The sequence below is a fragment of the Nyctereutes procyonoides genome, unplaced genomic scaffold (genome assembly GCF_905146905.1).
Source record: "Nyctereutes procyonoides isolate TBG_1078 unplaced genomic scaffold, NYPRO_anot_genome, whole genome shotgun sequence".
Classification (NCBI taxonomy): domain Eukaryota; kingdom Metazoa; phylum Chordata; class Mammalia; order Carnivora; family Canidae; genus Nyctereutes; species Nyctereutes procyonoides.
Window position 1 is genome coordinate 14898437 of NW_026575126.1, and position 21135 is coordinate 14919571.

The following is a 21135-nucleotide window of genomic DNA, read 5'->3' on the forward strand; positions in this document are numbered from 1 at the left end:
CTTCTCCCTCTGCCTGTGTCTCTGCCTCTGTGTGTGTGTGTGTCTCTCATGAATAAATAAATAAAATATTTTTTAAAAAAATCTTTGATGGGTTCCATCTGCCTACTAAATAAATCTGAATTCTCTACCCAGATACTCAATGCCCTTTACATGACCTATGTTTCAATCAAACTGAACTCTAATGGTGTTTTATTTATCCCCATATGAAGAAAATGTAGCCTTTTTCTTTTGCTACCTAGTATGGCTAATTTAATGTAAGTTTTACTTCCATCACTACTCCTCCCCTTCCCCCTACCTCCAATATTTGTTGGCTGTTTGAGGATAGGGACAATAACTTGGTACCTCCCCACAGAAAGTATCATCCCCACAGTAATGTTTGTGAGGAAGGAAAATAAGACTTCAGAATAAAACCCAATTAAATTCAGGCTACAAGGGTGCCTGGGTGGCTCAGTTGGTTAAGCGTCTACCTTTGGCTCATGTCATGACGCCAGGGTCCTGGGATAGAGTCCCATATCAGGCTCCCTGCTCAACGGGGAGTTGGCTTCTCCCTTTCCTTCTGCCCCTCCCCCTGCTTTCACTCTCTCTCTCACACATGCTCTCTCAAGTAAATAAAATCTTTAAAAAATTTAGGCTACAAAACAGTATTTCAATTCCTTTTCCTACATATATTGTCTTTCCAGAATGTATACGTAGAATAAAAAGTATTTATTACCTGTTATTACATTTATATCTGGGTACTGGTTTTCACAGAGACCAACAGCTTTGCTATCTCTCTCAAAAGCCTCTCGAAGTTCTTTCTTGACTGCTGCCGAACCACATAATCGGTATAGGCCTACCACCTAGAAATAAAATTATAGCCACATTATGATAAATTTGATAAAGAGAAAATATAATAGCACAAAATGTGTAAGTCACATGAAATTGGTAATCAAATATATTCTGATAACATTTCATTAAAAATATCTCAAACAGCTTTTGAAATTTTGAAATTGGTAGACTATATTCATCAGTTGAATAAAAACATTCTATTCTTACATTTAAATTCAAAGAATATGGAAAAAAAAAAAAACAAAGAATATGGGACACCTGGGTGGCTCAGTGGTTAAGCGTCTGCCTTCTGGCTCAGGGCGTGAACCTGGGTCCCGGGATCCAGTCCCACATCGGGCTCCCTGCATGGAGCCTGCTTCTCCCTCTGCCTGTCTCTGCCTCTCTCTCTCTCTCTGTGTGTCTCTCATAATAAATAAATAAAATATTAAAAAAAAAAAGAATATGCTATGAGTTCGGTAGTGCTAGCTATCTTAAGATACAAGCCCTTCACTTTAGTTTTATGTGCTCAACCAATATCTCCATGCCCTAAAATTGTATCATTTCACATCTTTTGCTCTAAACTGAAGAAGTGTGGCACAGTGGTCAAACAAGGGTTTCGTGGATTCCATAAAGCCCCACTCTATCACTCCTTGCTTAGTGACTTTGGGTGAGCTATTTAATCTCTATTAATCTCAGCTTATTTATCCATAAAAAAACCATATAGTTGAAATACGATTCCAGTATCCTATTTGAAGTTACCCTTTTAGAAAAAAAAAAAAAAGATTCTAGGAAAGAAATAAAAGCAATCCTGGAATTTTTTTTAACTTACGAAGTTAACTGACTATAAAGTGATGAAGGAAATTCAATTAAGATAATATATTAAAGGTAAAATAAAACCTTTAGCTCAAAATATATATAAGAGGCACAGATATCACCCATCCTCCCCTCAAACTACACTAAAAAGATTTATACTTTAAACATTGTTAGCTTAAACAGGATATAAAATATTAAGTCTTAGGAAGTTCACTATAAATTCACTGAGAGGAAATCAACATGGTATCTATAAAGAGAAAACATGTCTGATTAAGCAATCAGAGTTTGTTTTTTAAACCTTCAAGAAGACCAAAAAAATAAATAAATGATTGTCAACTATACTTCCACATCAAACACTAGGAAGTTGAATCACTTGAATTGAAGGAAGTTTTTTTTTTTTTGAAGGAAGTTATAAAGAAATTATTTCAAGACAGAAATAAAGTAAAAACAATGAAGATCCCCAATGATTTGAACTAGAAATCACTTTAAAATCTTATAAACAGGGATCCCTGGGTGGCGCAGCGGTTTGGCGCCTGCTTTTGGCCCAGGGCGTGATCCTGGAGACCCGGGATCGAATCCCACGTCGGGCTCCCGGCGCATGGAGCCTGCTTCTCCCTCTGCCTGTGTCTCTGCCCCTCTCTCTCTCTGTGTGACTATCATAAATAAATAAAAATTTAAAAAAAAAATCTTATAAACAACCTAAGAGAAGGAGTACACAAATGAAATTTCCAGGTGTACTTATGACACAAACCTCCCTAAGTCAATAAATAACTGATAGAATACAGAAAGTGTGTCTCGATATAGGAAAGTGTCACTAATAGATACAGAGAAATGTTATCCAAAATATGAGATAAGCTATTAAGTATTAATTGGAATATAGTAAGAAACCTACAACTTTTTAAAGATTTATTTATTTATTTATTTATTTGAGAGAAAGAAAGTGCGTGCACGTGGGTAAGGCAAGGGGCAGAGGGAAAGGGAGAAGGAGAGAAGCAGACTTCTCATTGAGTGTGGAGCCCAAAGTGGAACATGTCGACCTTATGACCCTTGATAGCATGACCTGAGCTGAATTCAAGAGTCAGACGCTTAATTGGGCCACCCAGGTGCCCCAGGAACCTGCAACTATTTCTAAGAGAAGGTAATACAAGGTGCTGCTTACATTCAAAAGGATTAACATAATATGGGAAACTAAGGAGTGAATGTACTGAGAAGGGAATTTCCTACTCTTATCCACATTGATAGTTCATTCACATTGAGAATAGCACTTCCTATGCTGGTCACATCTCACAAGACATGGGAGCACCATAGATGATCCAGAAAATAAAACTAAAATATTAAGCAGGATCAAAGAAAATGCTATCACATTAGAAGAAAATAACTTGAGTAGAGCCTTTCTGGTGTAGGCATACTGGATTGTCACAAAATTCCATAATAGAGATGTATGCCCTTGAACTTGAAATGGAGATGAACCTAGAATAAAGAAAGCTAATACTTCAGTAGTAAGTAATAAATTAATGGAACATGTTATCCCAAAAAGTGAATAAAGGAATACAGAGACCTAATATAGGTATTTCAAGGAAAGGACACTTTAGAATATTATCCCTAACTTCAGAGGCTGACTTCTGAAATCAAACACTTGAAGTAGGGATGCCTGGTTGGCTCAGCGGTTGACCATCTGCCTTTGGCTAAGGGCGTGACCTCGGGGTCCCGGGATCTAGTGTCACATTGGGCTCCCCGCAGGGAAGCCCTTTTCCCTCTGCCTCTCTGTGTCTCTCATGGATAAATAAATAAAATCTTTTAAAAATAAAATAAAATAGATATTTCTAAACGTTAAGTAGGGAAATAAAAAGCACTGCTAAAAATGTTCTCTGAGTTTTTAAAACAAGGTACAAGTCTTACATATCCATTCTTTATAAAATAGTTTGGAAAAGAGACCATAAATGTACAGTGCTATTTGAGGTACTTATTTTAATATTCAATTGTAAAAGTTTCTGTTTAACAATTAGCTTTAAATTCTGTGTAATCTCTGACCTCTCAACGTGCTGCCTTAAAAAAAAGGGAGAAAAACAGAGAGCCTTAAGAAAAAGTAACTGGACCACAGTTTGGAAACTAACGGCCTCAATCTCATATAAATAACATAAACTCAATCTGAATAATATATCTGAGATGAGTTTTTAAAAGTTCAGATGTCCTACCTCTCACCTTCGGGAAGCTACTTTATTTTTGGAGATATAAGCAGGTAAGACCCACAGAGATGAAGTGATTTGCCCAACATCACATAGCTAATTAATAATGAGGGAGAAACCAGTACCCATTTCCTACATCTTAATACAAACCCCCGCTAACTTATTTATGCTGTTTCTGTAGTTTCCACATCAGGTTCAAGGGGAGTTATTTTAAAATCTTTTCTACATATAAAAAAATCACAGTTCAGTGTTGGTGATATTTACCCTTGATGTTTTTAATAATTGTCATAAATGGTCATAGGACTAAGGCATAAATACCTCAAAACATCTAATTTTATGCTTAATTTTTTAATTCAACAATTACTTGTACCTCAGAATAATATCCTCACTGATATTCTGTTTCTCACTGTCATAGTCCTCATGAATTAACGAAAATAAAGAATGATAAGGACTACTAACTAGTTAATATTACATATCTGGTTACATATAACACCAGTATTTTTGTTTGTTTTCATGGGTTGCTTTTATCTTATTTATTTAACCTTCTTATTTAAAAGGAAAAGAGAATGAGACAGCTTATTAGTAGTACCTCTCCTCATCCTACATGCGATCCCAAAGCTCAGAGACAAATAAGCTTACATTTCCTGAAAAGTGGGATGAGGAACAATAGGGAATAAGGGCAGGGAGTTAGTTTTAGGAGTAAAGCAGGGTTTTGAAATTCACTGTTGGAATTTTGTACCATAGGAATGTCAAACCATGCAGAAACATTCCTTAAATGAAATTAGTCTTTGCCTATCATTAGCTCTGGCTCTTCCTAGGAATGCTATTATAAAGCAATCCTGATATGTAGGTATAAGGCCCATGCAGCTCTGCATCACAACATAAACTGTGGAACAATACAATTTATGAAAGTATGAATTATACCCCAAACAGTAATGGAATAAAAATAAAAACAAGGAATGAGAAAATGTCTAACTTGCATTTTTTTTAACCTTGCCTTGAATTCCTTCCCCTAAGACTTACTATAAGTTTAATTAACATAGGTAAATAGATAAGGAGATAGTAGAGAAAGAGTGATATAATACCTGACAGCCTCTCTTTTCAATTTCCATAATACATTTTTGTATCAGGAGTGGCACCATCAGTCCTACATTTTCTTTCTCTACAACTTTTCGAATATCAACACCAAATATTACTGGTTCTCGATTTACAACCAGTCCATGAAGAGAATTCTCCCACTGTTCCAGAAGAGTCACTTTCACATAAATAAGACCTCTAGGCTCAAGTTTGACAGCCAACTGATGTGTCTTTGTCACCCTGAATAAGGTAGGGAGAACAACAGTTCCGTGACAACACACTCGATTTTTTCTTGGAGTCGGTTCCCAGCTGAATACTACTAATTTCAAATGCTGTGCATTTTCAATTTCTATGTTGAAAGTATGATCCATGTCTAAAAATGTTGTCCGACATGTGAGCAAAGCTGTTCTTGCTTTGTTTACTGAATCTACCTGAATCGCACAGAAGACATCTTTTGAATCTATCCGTGGTGGTTTTAAATCCTCAGCACCATAGAAATGCACACTCATGAGCCCAGATATGTACTGTGAACACTTAGGTTGATCAGAAAAACTATAATGTCTAAAAGCATCAATGTCTATTTCACTCTTAGTACAACTATTTGGAATTATTTCTTTTCCCTTTCCAAATTTGTTTTCAGATCCATGTTTGCTAGATTTAGTTATAAGTTCAGGCGAATCTCCATCACTGAGATAACCACCTTTGCACGAATACTTAGAACTGATAAATGTTTTCTTCTGGTAGTTATGCTGAGAAGATACGCTGGTATCCAGATGGTACCGACTTATAACATTCCTCTTAGCAGCTGTGGTTGTATTCCCAGCAGGTAGGATATCAGTATGATGAGTTTCTTGACAGTTACATTTAGACAAGGAAGGAGTATTATCTGGACTGTTCATATGATTCAAAGTTCCTTTAACGCTCAGCTTTCGGCTAAGTTCTGGCAATCTTTTCATTTTCATGGAAAGTTTCCTCACAGTTCGTGGAGATTTTATTTTATCTGGGAAAGACCAGTTAATTGAACTACTTTTTTTCACAGGGCTAGGGCTTGGAGAAGGTGGTTCTGTAACTCCCAATTCATTCTTATATGTAGCAGCTAGGATCCCAGGACCTTAAAAAAAAAAAAAAAAAGATATTATAAGGTGATATGTTTTGATTTCTACTTTATAAATCATCAACTGATCAATCTCTCATATGGATAGAAATTTTTCACTTGTTTCATCTCATTGGGGAGATTTAGTTACAAGTTTAGGTAAATCTCCATTATCACCTTTAAAAAGGGTATCAAGGACTTCCAAGGCTGCCCAGATAGCTCATTTGGTGGAGCATGCAACTCTTGATCTCAGTGTGCTAAGTTTGAGCCCCATGTTGGATGTAGAACTTACTTAAAAATAAAATCTTAAAAAAAAAAAAAAAAAAAGGATTTCCAAATGGCTTTCAGTGGAAAAGAGCATCTCCCTCTCCATCTGCTTTTCTATTCTAAAGGTTTGGAGGAAGGGTAATAGAGGTTCCTTTTAAATCTTTCCCACTGCAATATAATAACAGCAATATGTTCTTTTATGACTATAAACAGTGGATAGCAGAGGAAAAAAGGAAGAGTTCTTATTTTAATAGGTTTATTTTGGCATATTAATACATGTTTATGTTAACATATTTCCTATTTTAATATGTTTATTTAGATATCCTACTCTAATTTAAAAAAGAAATCCTACTCTAATAAAAGAATATTTCTTCTATTTATAATCCTCTAAAAACTAAATTTTATCACATAGCAGGACTAGGGATGCCTGGGTGGCTCAGTGGTTGAGTGTCTGCCTTCAGCTCAGGGTATGATCCCAGAGTTCTGGGATCGAGTCCCACATCAGGCTCCCTGCAGGGAGCCTGCTTCTCCCTTTGCCTATGTCTCCGCCTCTCTGTCTCTCATAAATAAATAAATAAAATATTTAAAAAGTAAAATAAAATAAAAAATGTAAAAACCAAACAAGTTTATAATTTTGACAACGAAGAGTCTTTCTTCATTCTAATGTTCTATCAGAACATACCACAGAAGATTATATAAAATGAAATCAGTCATTCAACAATAACTGCATATTAAGGAGTGCCTGGGTGGCTCAGTCAGCTGAGTGTCCAACTCTTGATGTCAGTTCAGGTTGTGATCTTAGGGTCATGAGATCGAGCCCCACATTGAGCTCAGTGCTCAGTGCCAAGTCTCTTTGTCCCTGCTTGTGCATGTTCTCTCTCAAATAAATAAATAATATCTTTCAAAAGATAATAAAATTAAAAAGAGAATAACTGAATACTGAATATCATAAAGCTAATTAATTTCAAAAACTAAAGACATTTCTTATATTATTTATATACAACTCCCTAGAACTTCAAAAGCTAACTTAGGGCCTTTTCTTGCAATTTCAATATATTAAAAATGACTGTACAGAGATATAAATAAGTTTTCTTACAATTTTCAGTTTTCATGAAGAGTAAAGCATTGAAATGTTTTTTAATCCTTCTCCACATAAAAATAGCTTTATTGGTCTTAGTGTGTAAGTAAAAAGTTTTTAAAAGAAACAAAGAAATAGGGCAGCCCAGGTGGCTCAGCAGTTTAGCATCGCCTTCAGCCCATGGCCTGATCCTGGAGACCCGGGATCAAGTCCCACGTTGGGCTACCTGCATGAAGCCTGCTTCTCCCTCTGCCTATGTCTCTGCCTCTCTCTCTCTCTGTCTCTCATGAATAAATAAATAAAATCTTAAAAAAAAAAAGTTGAAATATTCTATTTAACCTCAAACTTTCAATAACCCAGTTTTTATTTTTTATTTTTATTTTTTTAATACCCCAGTTTTTTTTGAAAAAATGTATAGCCTGATCAATTTTATTTTAAAATTTGAAACTTCCTATTTAAGTGTTTAAACTAATAAAGCAAAATGAACATATCTTCTAAAAGCTGGTATTATATAAGTTTAAACTATGCCTTTAAAGAAACAATCTAGGAGTGCCTGGTTGGTTCAGTCAATAGAGCACACAGCTCTTGATCTCAGGGTTGGGCCTAGAGCTCCTTAAAAAAGGGGGGGGAGGGGGCAGCCCTGGTGGCTCAGCAGTTTAGGGCAGCCTTCAGCCTAGGGTCTGATCCTGGAGACCCAGGATCAACCCACATCGGGCTCCCTGCGTGGAGCCTGCTTCTCCCTCTGCCTGTGTCTCAGTCTCTCTCTCTGTGTCTCTCATGAATAAATAAATAAAATCAGAAAGAAAGAAAGAAAGGAAAGAAAGAAAGAAAGAAAGAAAGAAAGAAAGAAAGAAAGAAAGAAAGAAAGAAAGAAAGAAAGAAAGAAAAGAAAATTATTTAAAATTTAAATTAATTTTTCACACTTTAACTATTCCTTCCAAAGATCTAATATCAGAGGCTACTCTATATATTTCATAATTAAAATGATCAAAAAGTATTAATTCATTTCAAAAACCAATAGATGAAATGATCTTTCTTTAAAATATTAATATACTCTCCCTCCACCCCTCTTTATGTGTCCTAATGACAAAGAAGTGGTTTCTTTATAAAGAAAGGACTATTTTAAGTATGCCTGCTGGGCTTTTCTGGTAAGTAACTAATAAGAAACGGAGTGTTTGATAAACTAGACAAAGCATTCCCTTGTACTGTAAATTGTAGTACAATTCTACTGGTTTACTGGCCTAAAACATTCTATAGTAACCAGAGTCCTGCTCTAGTCTACAATCTATTTTGTCATGGCTTAAAAAGCTACCCTGTATATTAAATTGCTCTAGGGTTTTTTTACATTATTAAGGGGTTAATTTAACATTCTGACTTTTTCTACACATCATGCATTAAATATTTCTTACTTAACTCCTTAACTAATTATTAAAATGAAATACTGTGTAAACTAGCAATTTCTACTACAGATAAGCCAGTCTATTAAAATAAAAATGCTTAGGAAAAAATAAAAATAAAAATGCTTTGTTTTTTGTTTTATAAAACCCAAGAGCTGAAATATTACCAAATTCAATAGATGCTTAAAATGAAACCAAAATCACACTAATCAAATCACAGACTAGCTATAAAGGGAAAGTACAAAACAAAAATCTATAAATTCATGGACCAGGCTAGAATCAAGTGAAATTGGCACACTCCTTCAGCACCTAGAACAGTAGCTGGCACACAGCAGAAACTGAATGTTCACTGAATAAATGAATTAATTAACCAATTGTTAGTTGCTTGTAAACTGGTAAACCTTTTAGGATATATATTATAGGAATTACATATAATAGTTACTAGCCATAAAAACCCAAGTAATGCCACTAGTAATTAATCCTAATGAAGTAAAATAGAACATGATAAAGATCACTCTATTAATAGTGGAAACAATCTATTAACACACAACATAACCAAATAGTTTAGGACACATCAACCTAATTATATACTATAAAATTAGAAGTTTTTAATTTTTTAAAAGATTTTATTTATTTATTCATGAGAGACACAGAGAGAGAGGCAGAGACATAGGCAGAGTTCGGAGAAGCAGGCTCCATGCAGGAAGCCCGATGTGAGACTCGATCCCAGGACTCCAGGATCACACCCTGGGCCAAAGGCAGACGCTCAACTGCTGAGCCACCCAGGTGTCCCAATATACTATAAAATTAGTAAACGGTAATGTCATTCTATATATAACAGTACAAGACGAAGATACCAAGGGAAAGTATCAAAAACCAAAGGCAGAATGCTGTGATTGCAACTAGATAAAAGATACATATACATATGGAACTTAAAAGACAATAAAAACAAGTCATAAATGAGTTAGGATGATTAAAAAAATTCTCACTTATGTTAAATATACTCAAGCTTTCCTATTTCTTGATCAGAAAATTATTTTAAAATTCAACCATTCTTTTTGCCTATTTCTCAACAGCTCTGTTAATATTGCTAAAGAAAACATCACTTTAGGTGACCTTTAGGATCAAACTAAAACAAAAAAAGATGACATGTAGATAAACTGTCTAAATATTCCCTTTGTTTGGCACCTGGGTGGTTGACTCAGTTAAGTGCCCAACCCTTAATTTCGGCTCTGGTCATGATCTCAAGGTCCTGAGATTAAGCCCTGTGTTGGGCTCCTTGTTCAGTAAGTAGGAAGTGTCTTTCTCTTCCCCTTCCCTCTACCATCCCACCAGTATGTGTGTTCTCCAAAATAAATAAGTAAATATTTATAAAAAAATAAATATTTCCTTTGGTCAACTTAGGACTGCTTATATTTTAGTAGTATGTTAAAGAGAAGAATAACAGTGAGAAAGGAGATATAAATGACAACCCTATTGTATTTTCAAGTTTGGGGGTTGTTTTTTGTTTTTTGTAATGTCTGTTAGTCTTTCTAGGTTCACAATTTGCCACAAACATAAAATAATAAATTTTAAAGACAGTACTTAAATCAAAGTATGTATCACTTTACAAACAACAGCCTTCTAACTTAGCAGTTATTCTTATACCTTCTTGCCTTTTTTGCACCATACCAACTCTCTGTCATACTCCTTTAAGCCTTCCTTCCTTACCACTCCACCCTAATCACAACCTTCATTCCAAACTATTATATATATTTTTTAAAGTTTTTCTTTCTTTCTTTCTTTCTTTCTTTCTTTCTTTCTTTCTTTCTTTCTTTCTTTCTTTCTAATAATAAATTAACAGACAGAGAGAGCACAAGCAGGAGGAGGGGAAGAGCAGAGAGAGAAGCGGATTCTCCACTGAGCAGGGAGCCTGCCGCAATTCTTGGGGCTAGATTCCAGAACCCTGGGATCATGACCTGAGCCTAAATCAAGAGTTGGATGCTTAACCAACTGAGCCATAAAGCATATATATTCTGTTATATAGCATTTATTTCTCTCTCCATTCAGATTACAAAAAAAACCCACAAATTCATGCTGAAAAGTCAATCTACAATTAGAAATGCACACACATAAAGTTTTTCATTACCTTCAACCCCAACACAGGACGGGTGGATAGGGGTGGGGGTGAGGGGTTACTTAATATTCCTGATATAACTTTTCAGTGTTTCTTTAAAAAAAAAACTGACATCATACACTACAGTTTTTTAACTCACTTTTCCTCTTATCAATATATTTACCTCCTCATATCCCTGAGAAAAAGGATTCAAATTCAAGTACTTTATTTGTAAAGTACAGAAGTACTAGCAAGAAGTAAGAAAATTCAGGGGAAAATTCAAGAATTATCAAGCCTGCTACTACCATGGGCAACTGGTGCTTAACCTCAGGAGAAAACTGTGGGAAACAATGTTATAGCACCTATTTCCAAAGTCTTCACTTCTACCTCTCATTTCTTTTTCTCCTCTTCCTTTCCTTTGGTTCATGAGAAAATGTAGGCATGAAACCATAAAGTAATAATTACTGGTACACTGAATATACAATTTTTCAGCTGTAACTAGGCTAGAAGTAAATGAGTGAATAAAGCAAAATGAGACTTATACAAAGAATATATTTTTCTCTTCCACTCCTTGTGATTCTATTCTTTCAGCTAAGAGAAAAGCAATTACTATTTCAAAGGACAGACTTGCTAACAGTTAGTGTAGGACTATCCTAGCATCTTCACCCCTTACAAAAACAAGTCTGTGATAGGAATTAAACCACCATTTATATAAAAAATGTTTGTAAACGTTTTTGTTTTCTTTATTTTTATGAAAATACACTCACTCTGTAAGGAAAAGTACATAGCTATAACATACATCTATATTCAAAGAATTAAAAAATGGAAAAAGAAAAAGCAAATGTATGATCATCTTTACCTACAAAAGGAGATTTCAACATGAGACTCTCCTCTACCATTATACCTTCTTGTGTCTTGTATCCAAGCCTTTGCTTGTACTGCTGCACGAACTCTGAGGAATGGATGGGCTCTACAGGATTCATTTCATTTGACTGTGTGGTCTGAACATTGCCTCTGTGTTCTGAAGAGCACAGCAAGTCTTCAGTGTACTGTTCTGCTTTCATTAGGTCACTACCAGATAATACTCTCAAACTAACACCAGGAAACTTCAGAACAGGAGGGTCTGCCTCACCGAAAGTCAAGGCATTTGATAGGCCAAAGTCATCGTCCTCAGGAATGGGGTTGTACCATATTTCTCCTTCATCATCTGCATCATTTTCCTCATTGAAGTCTAAAGAACAGTTTCTTGATAATGAAGAATTTGTAGCATTACACACCACATATGTACAGTATTCTTCAGATGACTTGAAAAAAGGTTGTGATAGCTGATGTTTAGGTGAGACAGATAAGTGATTTATGTCTTGGCATTTCTTATTTTCTTCTTCCAAATTAAAAGATCGCAGAGTACTCTGATATAGCCAGTTGCGTTTCTTTGACACAGTGATGCTATTAAGTGGTTTATGACTTCTGAATCCAATATTGTCCTTCAGATCTTCAAGTTCTCTTCTCTTCACTGAAGACGCATAGACATTTTCAAATAAATCTGTTTCAATGGAAAAAAAAAAAAGAAAGAAGAATGTAATGATATAATGCCTAACATACCACAACAGACAGGTAACTGGAAATCAGTTATTAAAATACGATTTTTAAAAAGATGAAAAGTAGTATTACTTATATTTGGAGACTAAAATGAAACAAGAAAAATTTTGGCTTTTTCACCAAAAAATAATTTCTACTATTTAGACTATTAGCATAAGTGACATAAGAACTCTAAGAAAAAGAATAAACAAATTCTGAGATTGCCTTTCAAACATGACAGGGCTAACGAAGACTCACCCTAGGCAAAACATACTTTATAAAACACAAAGAATGCTTTGTACACAATATGCCTTTAACTAATATTTTTAATAATTTCCAACTCACTACTACGAGGACCAGAGTCTTTAGAAAACATAAGTAATATTTCTACTTTTTCACACAAAGATTAACTTTGAGTAAATCTTTAAAAACAAGTGTGGCTTACTTATTACTAAATGCTTTCCTGATTACTGAAATTTCAACATATCTGTTTCCTAATCATACAGTTATGCAGTGTTTAAGTTTTAAATATCTAGGCAAAAATACAAATACAAATCCCTTAAGAAGGCTCTAGATTAGAACCAGGTATCTTGTCTCATGGTAAATACAACCAGCTATGATTACTGGCCAGACACAAACTTAAGGAGCACGAAGAGAAGAATGAACAATAAATAGTTCCTACCCATAAGGTACTTGATCAAATACTTGATATGTGTTTGTGTTAATATGTGATAAGACTCTAAAAATGTATACATAACATTAATTCCATATAAAGAGGAAAATATAAACCGGAATACTAATTCACTAGACATAGAAACCAAATTAACAAAACCACATTTCAAAAAATTTAAGATCATGCCAGGTTTATCAATTATAGAATTATAGTCTGTGCTACTTTAAGTGCATATATAGTTGATTCATTTTAGTGTTACAGCAAATAAAATATGAGAGCCCAATAACAGAGTGATAAAAACACATTAAACAATGAGGAGCTTAATAACAACGAAAAAATTACATTCAGGCGTAACCAAGACTTTCAGTAACCTCCTTCTACTTAACAAAAATCCCTTTAAAATGTAAAAAAATTTAATAGTAAATTTAAAAAAATACTAAATTTTACCCAAGCAAGCAATTAAATTTTAAAAATTAATTTTAGGGATCCCTGGGTGGCGCAGCGGTTTAGCGCCTGCCTTTGGCCCAGGGCGCGATCCTGGAGACCCAGGATCGAATCCCACGTCAGGCTCCCAGTGCATGGAGCCTGCTTCTCCCTCTGCCTATGTCTCTGCCTCTCTCTCTCATTCTGTGTGACTATCATAAATAAATAAAAATTAAAAAAATAAAACATAAAAAAATAAAAATTAATTTTAAAAACCCCTCAAAAGGGCACCTGGGTTGCTCAGTGGTTGAGCATCTGCCTTTGGCTCAAGTAGTGATCCCGGGGTCCTGGGATCAAGTTCTGCATCAGGCTCCCTGCAGAAAGCCTGCTTCTCCCTCTGCCTATGTCTCTGCCTCTCTCTGTGTCTTTCATGAATAAATAAAATCTTTATAAAAGAATTTTTTTTTAAACCCTCACACATAAATGGGGTTTCAAGTTCAATTAGTTCCAGAGGCAGGAATAGACTAGGAATCAAAAGAGAAGGAAACTCCCATGAATGCCTATTATGCATTTATTTATGGAGTTCCTATTGTGTATTAGCAATGAGAGATAAAGCAGTAGAAAGCTCTTAACTTCGTTTAACCTCCACAAAAATGCTAAGACAGGTATGATTATTTCCATAAGCCAGAAAAAAATAAGGAATGTGGTCAAGGTGCTAGCTGTAGTATTCAAATTTAAGGTAGTCTAACCCTACAATCAATGCTCTTAACTCGTCTTCCCTATACATGCCACCCACCAAAAGCAGGGAAGTAGGCAACCCTTTCAGAACATGGTGACAATAACCTAGTTAACCTTATTGGGTGGTTGCTGGTAAGAATTAAATGAGATAATATTTTGGAAATATTTGATTTTGAAAACTATATGGTACTGCTCGGAAAAGTCAAGTAACCTGCCGAGATCATCTAGTTGGTAAATAGGAAAAGCAGCACACAAAATAAACTCTTCTGACTCCAAAGTCTGTAGCAGTATATCTGGGCTACTACTAAGAGATACTCTCCAAGATTTAACAGGCAATCATGTAACAGCTATTCAATAAATATTTTAAGTTGATTTAGCTTAATGAAAAATGTGAAGATTCGAGAGTCCTTCTTTGGTTCTGTCTCCTTTAAAATCAAAGAAATTAGGAACTGGAGGGGGATCCCTGGGTGGCTCAGCGGTTTTAGCGCCTGCCTCTGGCCCAGGGCATGATCTTGGGAGTCCTGGGATCAAGTCCCACATCAGGCTCCCTGTATGGAGCCGGCTTCTCCCTCTGCCTGTGTCTTTGCCTCTCTCTGTGTGTGTCTCTCATGAATAAATAAATAAAATCTCTTAAAAAAAAAAAAAAGAAATTAGGAACTGGAAATGAACACATACTCAGGAATCACTGTGGTTTCCGGGTTTTTAGTGGCCATGTCTTTTTGCCAAGTGTACTAAATCTATTTCACATTTAAGCCCAAATCCTATATTATTTAATAGCATTTCAGACATTTACAAGATATTATTTGTAGTTTTTATGTAATTATAAATTTGAAGCCAAAGGTATAAAATTAAGTATACAATTCACAATGGCTAGAAGTTACATCTTATTTATTTTTTTCTCAGATATCTCTCAAAAGATCAAAAATTTTATATAGATAAATTATTTTGAGTCCTATTTTTTGACGTACACTTTTTTCTGAGATACATTTTAATTAAAATAAACATGCTTCTACTTGTACTGCATTCCAAGGAACCACAATGACAAAAACAAAGCTACTAGCATCCCATATTTAAGCAAATTGAAGATCCATTAATGTAAGTATTTAATGTATAATATTAAAAGATATAATTACATGAAATACAATGCAACTATTTTTCATGAAATTACAAACTACAATAACTTAAAATCTTAAGTCTGATTTTAAGTCTGATTGCTATTGCTGAATAATTCAAAATACTACATGCTGAAGTTGAAATTTAGAGATAAATAGGTACATTATTTTGATTTCTAATAAGGTCCAAATTTATTCATTTATTAAAACTGAATATAAGCAATGCATGTAGGGTACTAAATTTTACTTGAGCAATTATTTATAAAGAATTTTAAACACTTCATTTTTATCTCCATTAACTACAGGGATGCATATGAATGCTAATTACACAGAAATGGAGAGCTATTTGTAATCTTCCATTTATTCCTTTTTATGCAAAACTTAATGTTAAACCCTACTGGCATAAATTTAAATTACCTTTAACTTCTGTTAGTTTTACCTACAGCTACATTCATACACACACACACACACACACACACACAGAAAGAAGATACAAGTCAAAAAGATACCAAAATAAGTATGCAAAATTGCAAGGCAAAAACATCTATTCCCTTACAATAATACATGTTATGGTATAATTAATTAAATGACTAATTAAAGTCAGTTTACTTTGAAAATCTGTTAGAGAATGCAGAAGTGGCAATTACTTTTTTCACTCAGAAAAATATTTTACATAGTACTGAACTACTCAAGCCAAATGTGTGTTTTTAACTATTATTTCATAATAAATAAAAATTACTATTACTAAACATTTAACTAGTGCTCTGGCTCAAAATTATCAGCAAGCTTTCTGAGAAATTATGTATTTAACCCTCCCTGAAAATGTACCTATATACAACATCTTTTCATCATTTACAAGAGTCCTACTGCAGAAATAAACTATTGTTTTCGCTTACTGCTCCTTAAAAAATCCCAAATAAAAGTATTCTTACAAATACTCTATTAAAGTTTAAATAAATACAAACAGTCCTGCTTAAAGTGAAACTTGGCAGCCCAGATGAAATGACTAGAATAAATTTAATAAGCCTTAGGTTTATGCATGATATACACACCCACACACACATATATATATATATATATATATATATTTATATATATATATAATGCCTTTCTTTTTTCCAGAGAAATCTAAATGGGAAAATAGGTACAATGAAAAAGGAAGTTATTTTTCTATGTTTCCTCTCTTGTGACTAGCAACAAGAGTTTTCTTTTTTTTTTAAGAAAAAAGCTGTTTGCTAGCTTTTGGGACAGTAGAGAAGAATCCCTGAGACTGTTTTCAGTTCCACCACAGTAAGGAGGAAGAACAAGAGAAAGATGCAAGAAAGAAAGAGAGTAGGATAAATAAGTGCCCCTAAAAGGGTGTGTTCTAGCTCAATTCCCAGTGTTCTTTCCCAGTGTTCCTTTCAATTCCCAGTGTACTCAACTTCTGATAATTTCACTCTCCATCCAGAATCCTAATGATCTGGGCAAAGTAGTATTCCCACAAAGCCAGCTTGCCTTTCTCTTGATAATAGCTAACTAAGCACCACGCATGGATCGCTTCTCGGCCTTTTGGCTAAGATCAAGTGTAGCACCAAGCATGGTACCAAATGGATTATCTTTTATTATCCTCACAGCAGCCTGAGGACTAAGGCTATGCAGTGCGGAGTAACCTGTTCAAAGTCACACGCCTGGTAAGTTGTGAGGCTGATCAGAAACCCACAGGCCTTATTCTGTTAACCAGAATACTATGTGGTCTCTTCTCTGGCAGATTCCAAAATCTCATGTTTATTGGTGCAAGATGAGACCAATATAAAGGGAATTGCTTAAACTTGTCATGTGTAAGTAAGTAGTAAGTATAAATGTATACATAATAAAACTGAAGCAGAAAGAGCTCAACTGTTTTGTTCTAATAGGGATTAGTTTAAGTATCAAGTATCAGAATAAAGTAGAATGCTTTGCCAAAACTTTAACAAATAAATCAAGATAGGTGATGGGGTACTGGGAACTCTAGAACCTAACTACTCAAAGTATGTACCAAATAGTAGCAGCTACGCTGGGAGTTTGTTAAAATGCAAACTCTCAGGTCTCACCCCATACCTATAAATCCGCATTTTAACAAGATTTTCAGGGAATTCGTATGCACATTAAGTTTGAAAAGCACTGTTTAATAACCCTGCTTTGAGTGGCAATGGTCTAGAAAATAGCCTTAGCAATTCTCAAAAAATAAACTCCACTTAGAAATGTAGGACTTTGAAATCAACACACTATTTTCTGCTGAATTTGTAATTCTCAGAGTTTTCCTGCCACCAGCAACTCCAATGTTCTATGGCGCTCTTCCAAAAAAAAAAAAAAAAAAAGTAACTGGGCTCACTTCTAGGGCCACAATGGTAAAATTTTTCAGAGGGGGATTTAAAACTAGAAGACAGTGGTCCTGGACTTAAGTCCTGGACTTAAGTGACTCAGTCAGTTAAGCGTCTGCGTTTGGCCCAGGTCACCATCCAGGGGTCTTGGATCCAGCCCAACATCAGGCTCCTCAGCAGGGAGTCTGGTTCTCCCTGTCTCTCCTACTTGTGCACACGTGTGCACGTTCTCTCACTCAAATAAATAAAACCTTAAAAATAAATAAATAGGGATGCCTGGGTGGCTCAGCAGTTAAGCGTCTGCCTTTGGCTCAGGGCGTGATCCTGGAGTCTAGGGATGAGTCCCACATCGGGTTCTCTGCATGGAGCCTGCTTCTCCCTCTGCCTGTGTCTCTGCCTCCCTCTCTCTGTGTATCTCTCATGAATAAACAAATAAAATCTTTTTAAAATAAATAAATAAATACAACTAGAAGACAGTAAAAAATTATTTGCATATTGCTACTAATCTTGAAGAGGACTAATGCATAAAAAAATTTGTTGGAAAAAATACATAAAGATAAGTCAGAGCTACAAATACTTGAGAAAAGAGAAGAAATAGGTGGGACTCCGCATTAGAAATGTCAACCTCACTTTAAGTTATAATGCACAGATTATGCCAGTTAATTAATTAATACTATATTTAAAGAATTGCCTAAAATTTTTAGACAAAATATTAACAAGTTACATGCCCTAAATTTTCCTTTCACAGATAGTACAGCAGCAAAAGTAGAGTCAAAATAGGCTAATTATTTTTTTAAGCTATAAAAGGCTGAAATAGCTAAACCTAGTGCTTTTAAATTTATTTCTAAGTACTATATGCTAATTAAACTTATTTATAAAGACTTACAATCAACTATAGTTGGCAAATACCTTCATAATCTTAAGGCTTGCAGAAACTTGACAATATTACCATGTGTAATGACTTTAGATTTCTTAAATAATCATCTCAATTAAGAACAAATTGGCCAATCTGTGAACACTACATACCCAATGCACCAAATCTTTAGCATTGTTATACTATCTAAAGTTTTAGAAGTTCCTAACAGAAGCCAGAAATCAAAATAGAAAATCCTTTTGGGGGGAACCTGGGTGGCTCACTCGGTTGGGCTTCTGCCTTCTGCTCCAGTCATTAACCCGAGGTACTGGGATCAAACCCTTTGTCAGGCTCCCTGCTCAGCTCTCCCTCTCCCTCTGCCCCTCCTCTTGCTGTGCACTCACTCTCTCTCTCAAATACATAAATAAAATCTTTAAAAACAAAAAAGAGGGATGCCTGGGTGGCTCAGCAGTTGAGCATCCACCTTTGGCTCAGGGCATGATCCTGGAGACCCAGGATTGAGTCCCATATTGGACTCCCTGCATCGAGCCTGCTTCTCCCTCTGCCTGTGTCTCTGCCTCTCTCTGTGTGTCTCTCATGAATAAATAAATAAAAATCTTCAAAATCAAAACAAAAAAAACAAAAAAGAAAAGCATTTTAGCTTCCACTTGTTACATAGTATCAAAACTTCCAAAATACTTAAGTATTTATTAGGTAGATTATGTATCTCTAGTCCATTATATAGTTATTCTACATTACAAATTCTATAACCTTATTTTGAAACAAAAAATCCTCACAAATAGTACTGTATAGAAAAGTGTGATATTAACCTTCTAGTCTATTTAACATCTTTATACAATCTAGAATGTATTTGTATTTCATTTGGATTGCCCAATTAATTTTTTAGAAAACATAATTGAAAAATAAAATTGGGAAAAGATGTAAAAAGAAAAAAAAAAGAAGAAGAAGTAGAATCTAAATAACTTCAATCTGAACTAGAGTTAACATTTAGGGGCACCTGGGTGGCTCAGTCAGTTAAGCATCTGCCTTTGGCTCAGGTCAGGATCTCAGGGTCCTGGGATAGTGCCTGCATGAGGCTCTCTGCTCAGCTGAGAGGCTGCTTCTCCCCCACCCCTTTCCCCTGCTCGTGCTTTCTCCCATTCTTTGAAATAAGTAAAATCTTAAAAAAAAAAAAAAAAGTTAATATTTAAGGGTAAAGTTTTAAAATAGATATATTGATTTAAAAATTGTCTTAAAAACCTTTGAGATCTCATCTCTGCAACTTTGAGGTAGCTACCTACCCCTCTAAACCTTGTTGAAATTCCATTCTTCTCTTCAATCCACACATCAGACCTCTAAAGAACTTTAACATCTGTTTGACGTTAAATAAATATGGGTTTTGGAGTCATAATAGAGACCAGAGTCTGAATCCGTATAATAGTTTGAGTTCATATACTAGTATATACAAACCATATACTAATTTGAGTGACCTTGGGCAAACTACTTAACCCGTTCCTTTTGTTGCTGTTAAATGACATATGTCATACCTGGGGGTGGGGGGGGGGAGTGTTAATATGAGAACCATGCAAAGTATGCAGAATAGTTTTAATAAGTTAAACTAACCTTCATGAAAAATAATTAAAAAACAAGATTAACTCTCCAAATCTATACTAGATATGTAAACATTACACAAAATTTTATATTTCCTTAAAGATTTGAAAGGAAATAATATGATTAATAACAGTAAGTAACATCTGAGAAAGTTGTTTAAACCATAAATTATCCAAGCTTTTGCTTAGATTTCTTGTAAAATATCTAAAATACTACCACATAATAATTCTAACGTTTTAATTTCTTTTAAGGTTACTTCCACTTAGTTTCTCAATGAAAAAAAAAAAAAAACAATGAATTCATTCTTAAGCCTTACTACATTTATTACTACTTTTAAAATCCTTGAATGTTTATTATTTTATAACTGGGGGCCTTAAAATAAAAGCCATCAGATGATAAATGTTTAACCTTTGCAACAAAAGAGTAAAAAATATTTGACTAAAGTTTTATGCGGATTTTTGTTATAGCTGAAATCTAACGATTTTACAAGAGTTAAATGAACCAAGATCATGGGAGATAAAGATATAGTGGCAATGAAATATAATGATTACAAATACTTTATTCCTGCAAATGCATATTTTAATATGAATTTAGCATAAAGTACATCTCTTTACAAAAAAAATTACATCCTGTTATCCTTTTATTCAAATGAAATGGAATAAATTTGAGGAAAAAATTTGACAGGTATGGGTTAGTGATTTAGACTCAAAAAAACTTGTCAAGTTTGTGTATGCTTTAAATGAATCATTTGATTTGCCTTCACCCTGTGATTAGTTTTGTGAACTTTGTTTCTCTCCACTATTTTGTATTGGTCAAACAAAGTTAATGTGTATAAACCCAGTCCTGGAGGATTTGTAATTCTTACCAGAGAAAATGCCAAGTACTCTGAACGCTTTTTACATTTCACCATCTAATACGTTTTAAACAATTAATGACATGTAAATCTTTATGTTCACTAAAAGTCCTTGTATTTAAGATTGTAATTCAAGGGA

The 21135-nt window shown here is 34.6% G+C and overlaps 1 protein-coding gene across 1 annotated transcript in view; it reads right to left on the reverse strand.

The window, feature by feature from the left end:
• Positions 1 to 21135, reverse strand: part of SYDE2 (synapse defective Rho GTPase homolog 2) — a 47632-nt gene that overhangs the window by 24498 nt on the left and 1999 nt on the right. Inside the window, 3 exon segments of the mRNA XM_055340944.1 lie at positions 713 to 839; positions 4892 to 5994; positions 11673 to 12356. Of these exon segments, the coding sequence (XP_055196919.1) occupies positions 713 to 839; positions 4892 to 5994; positions 11673 to 12356 (1914 nt within the window).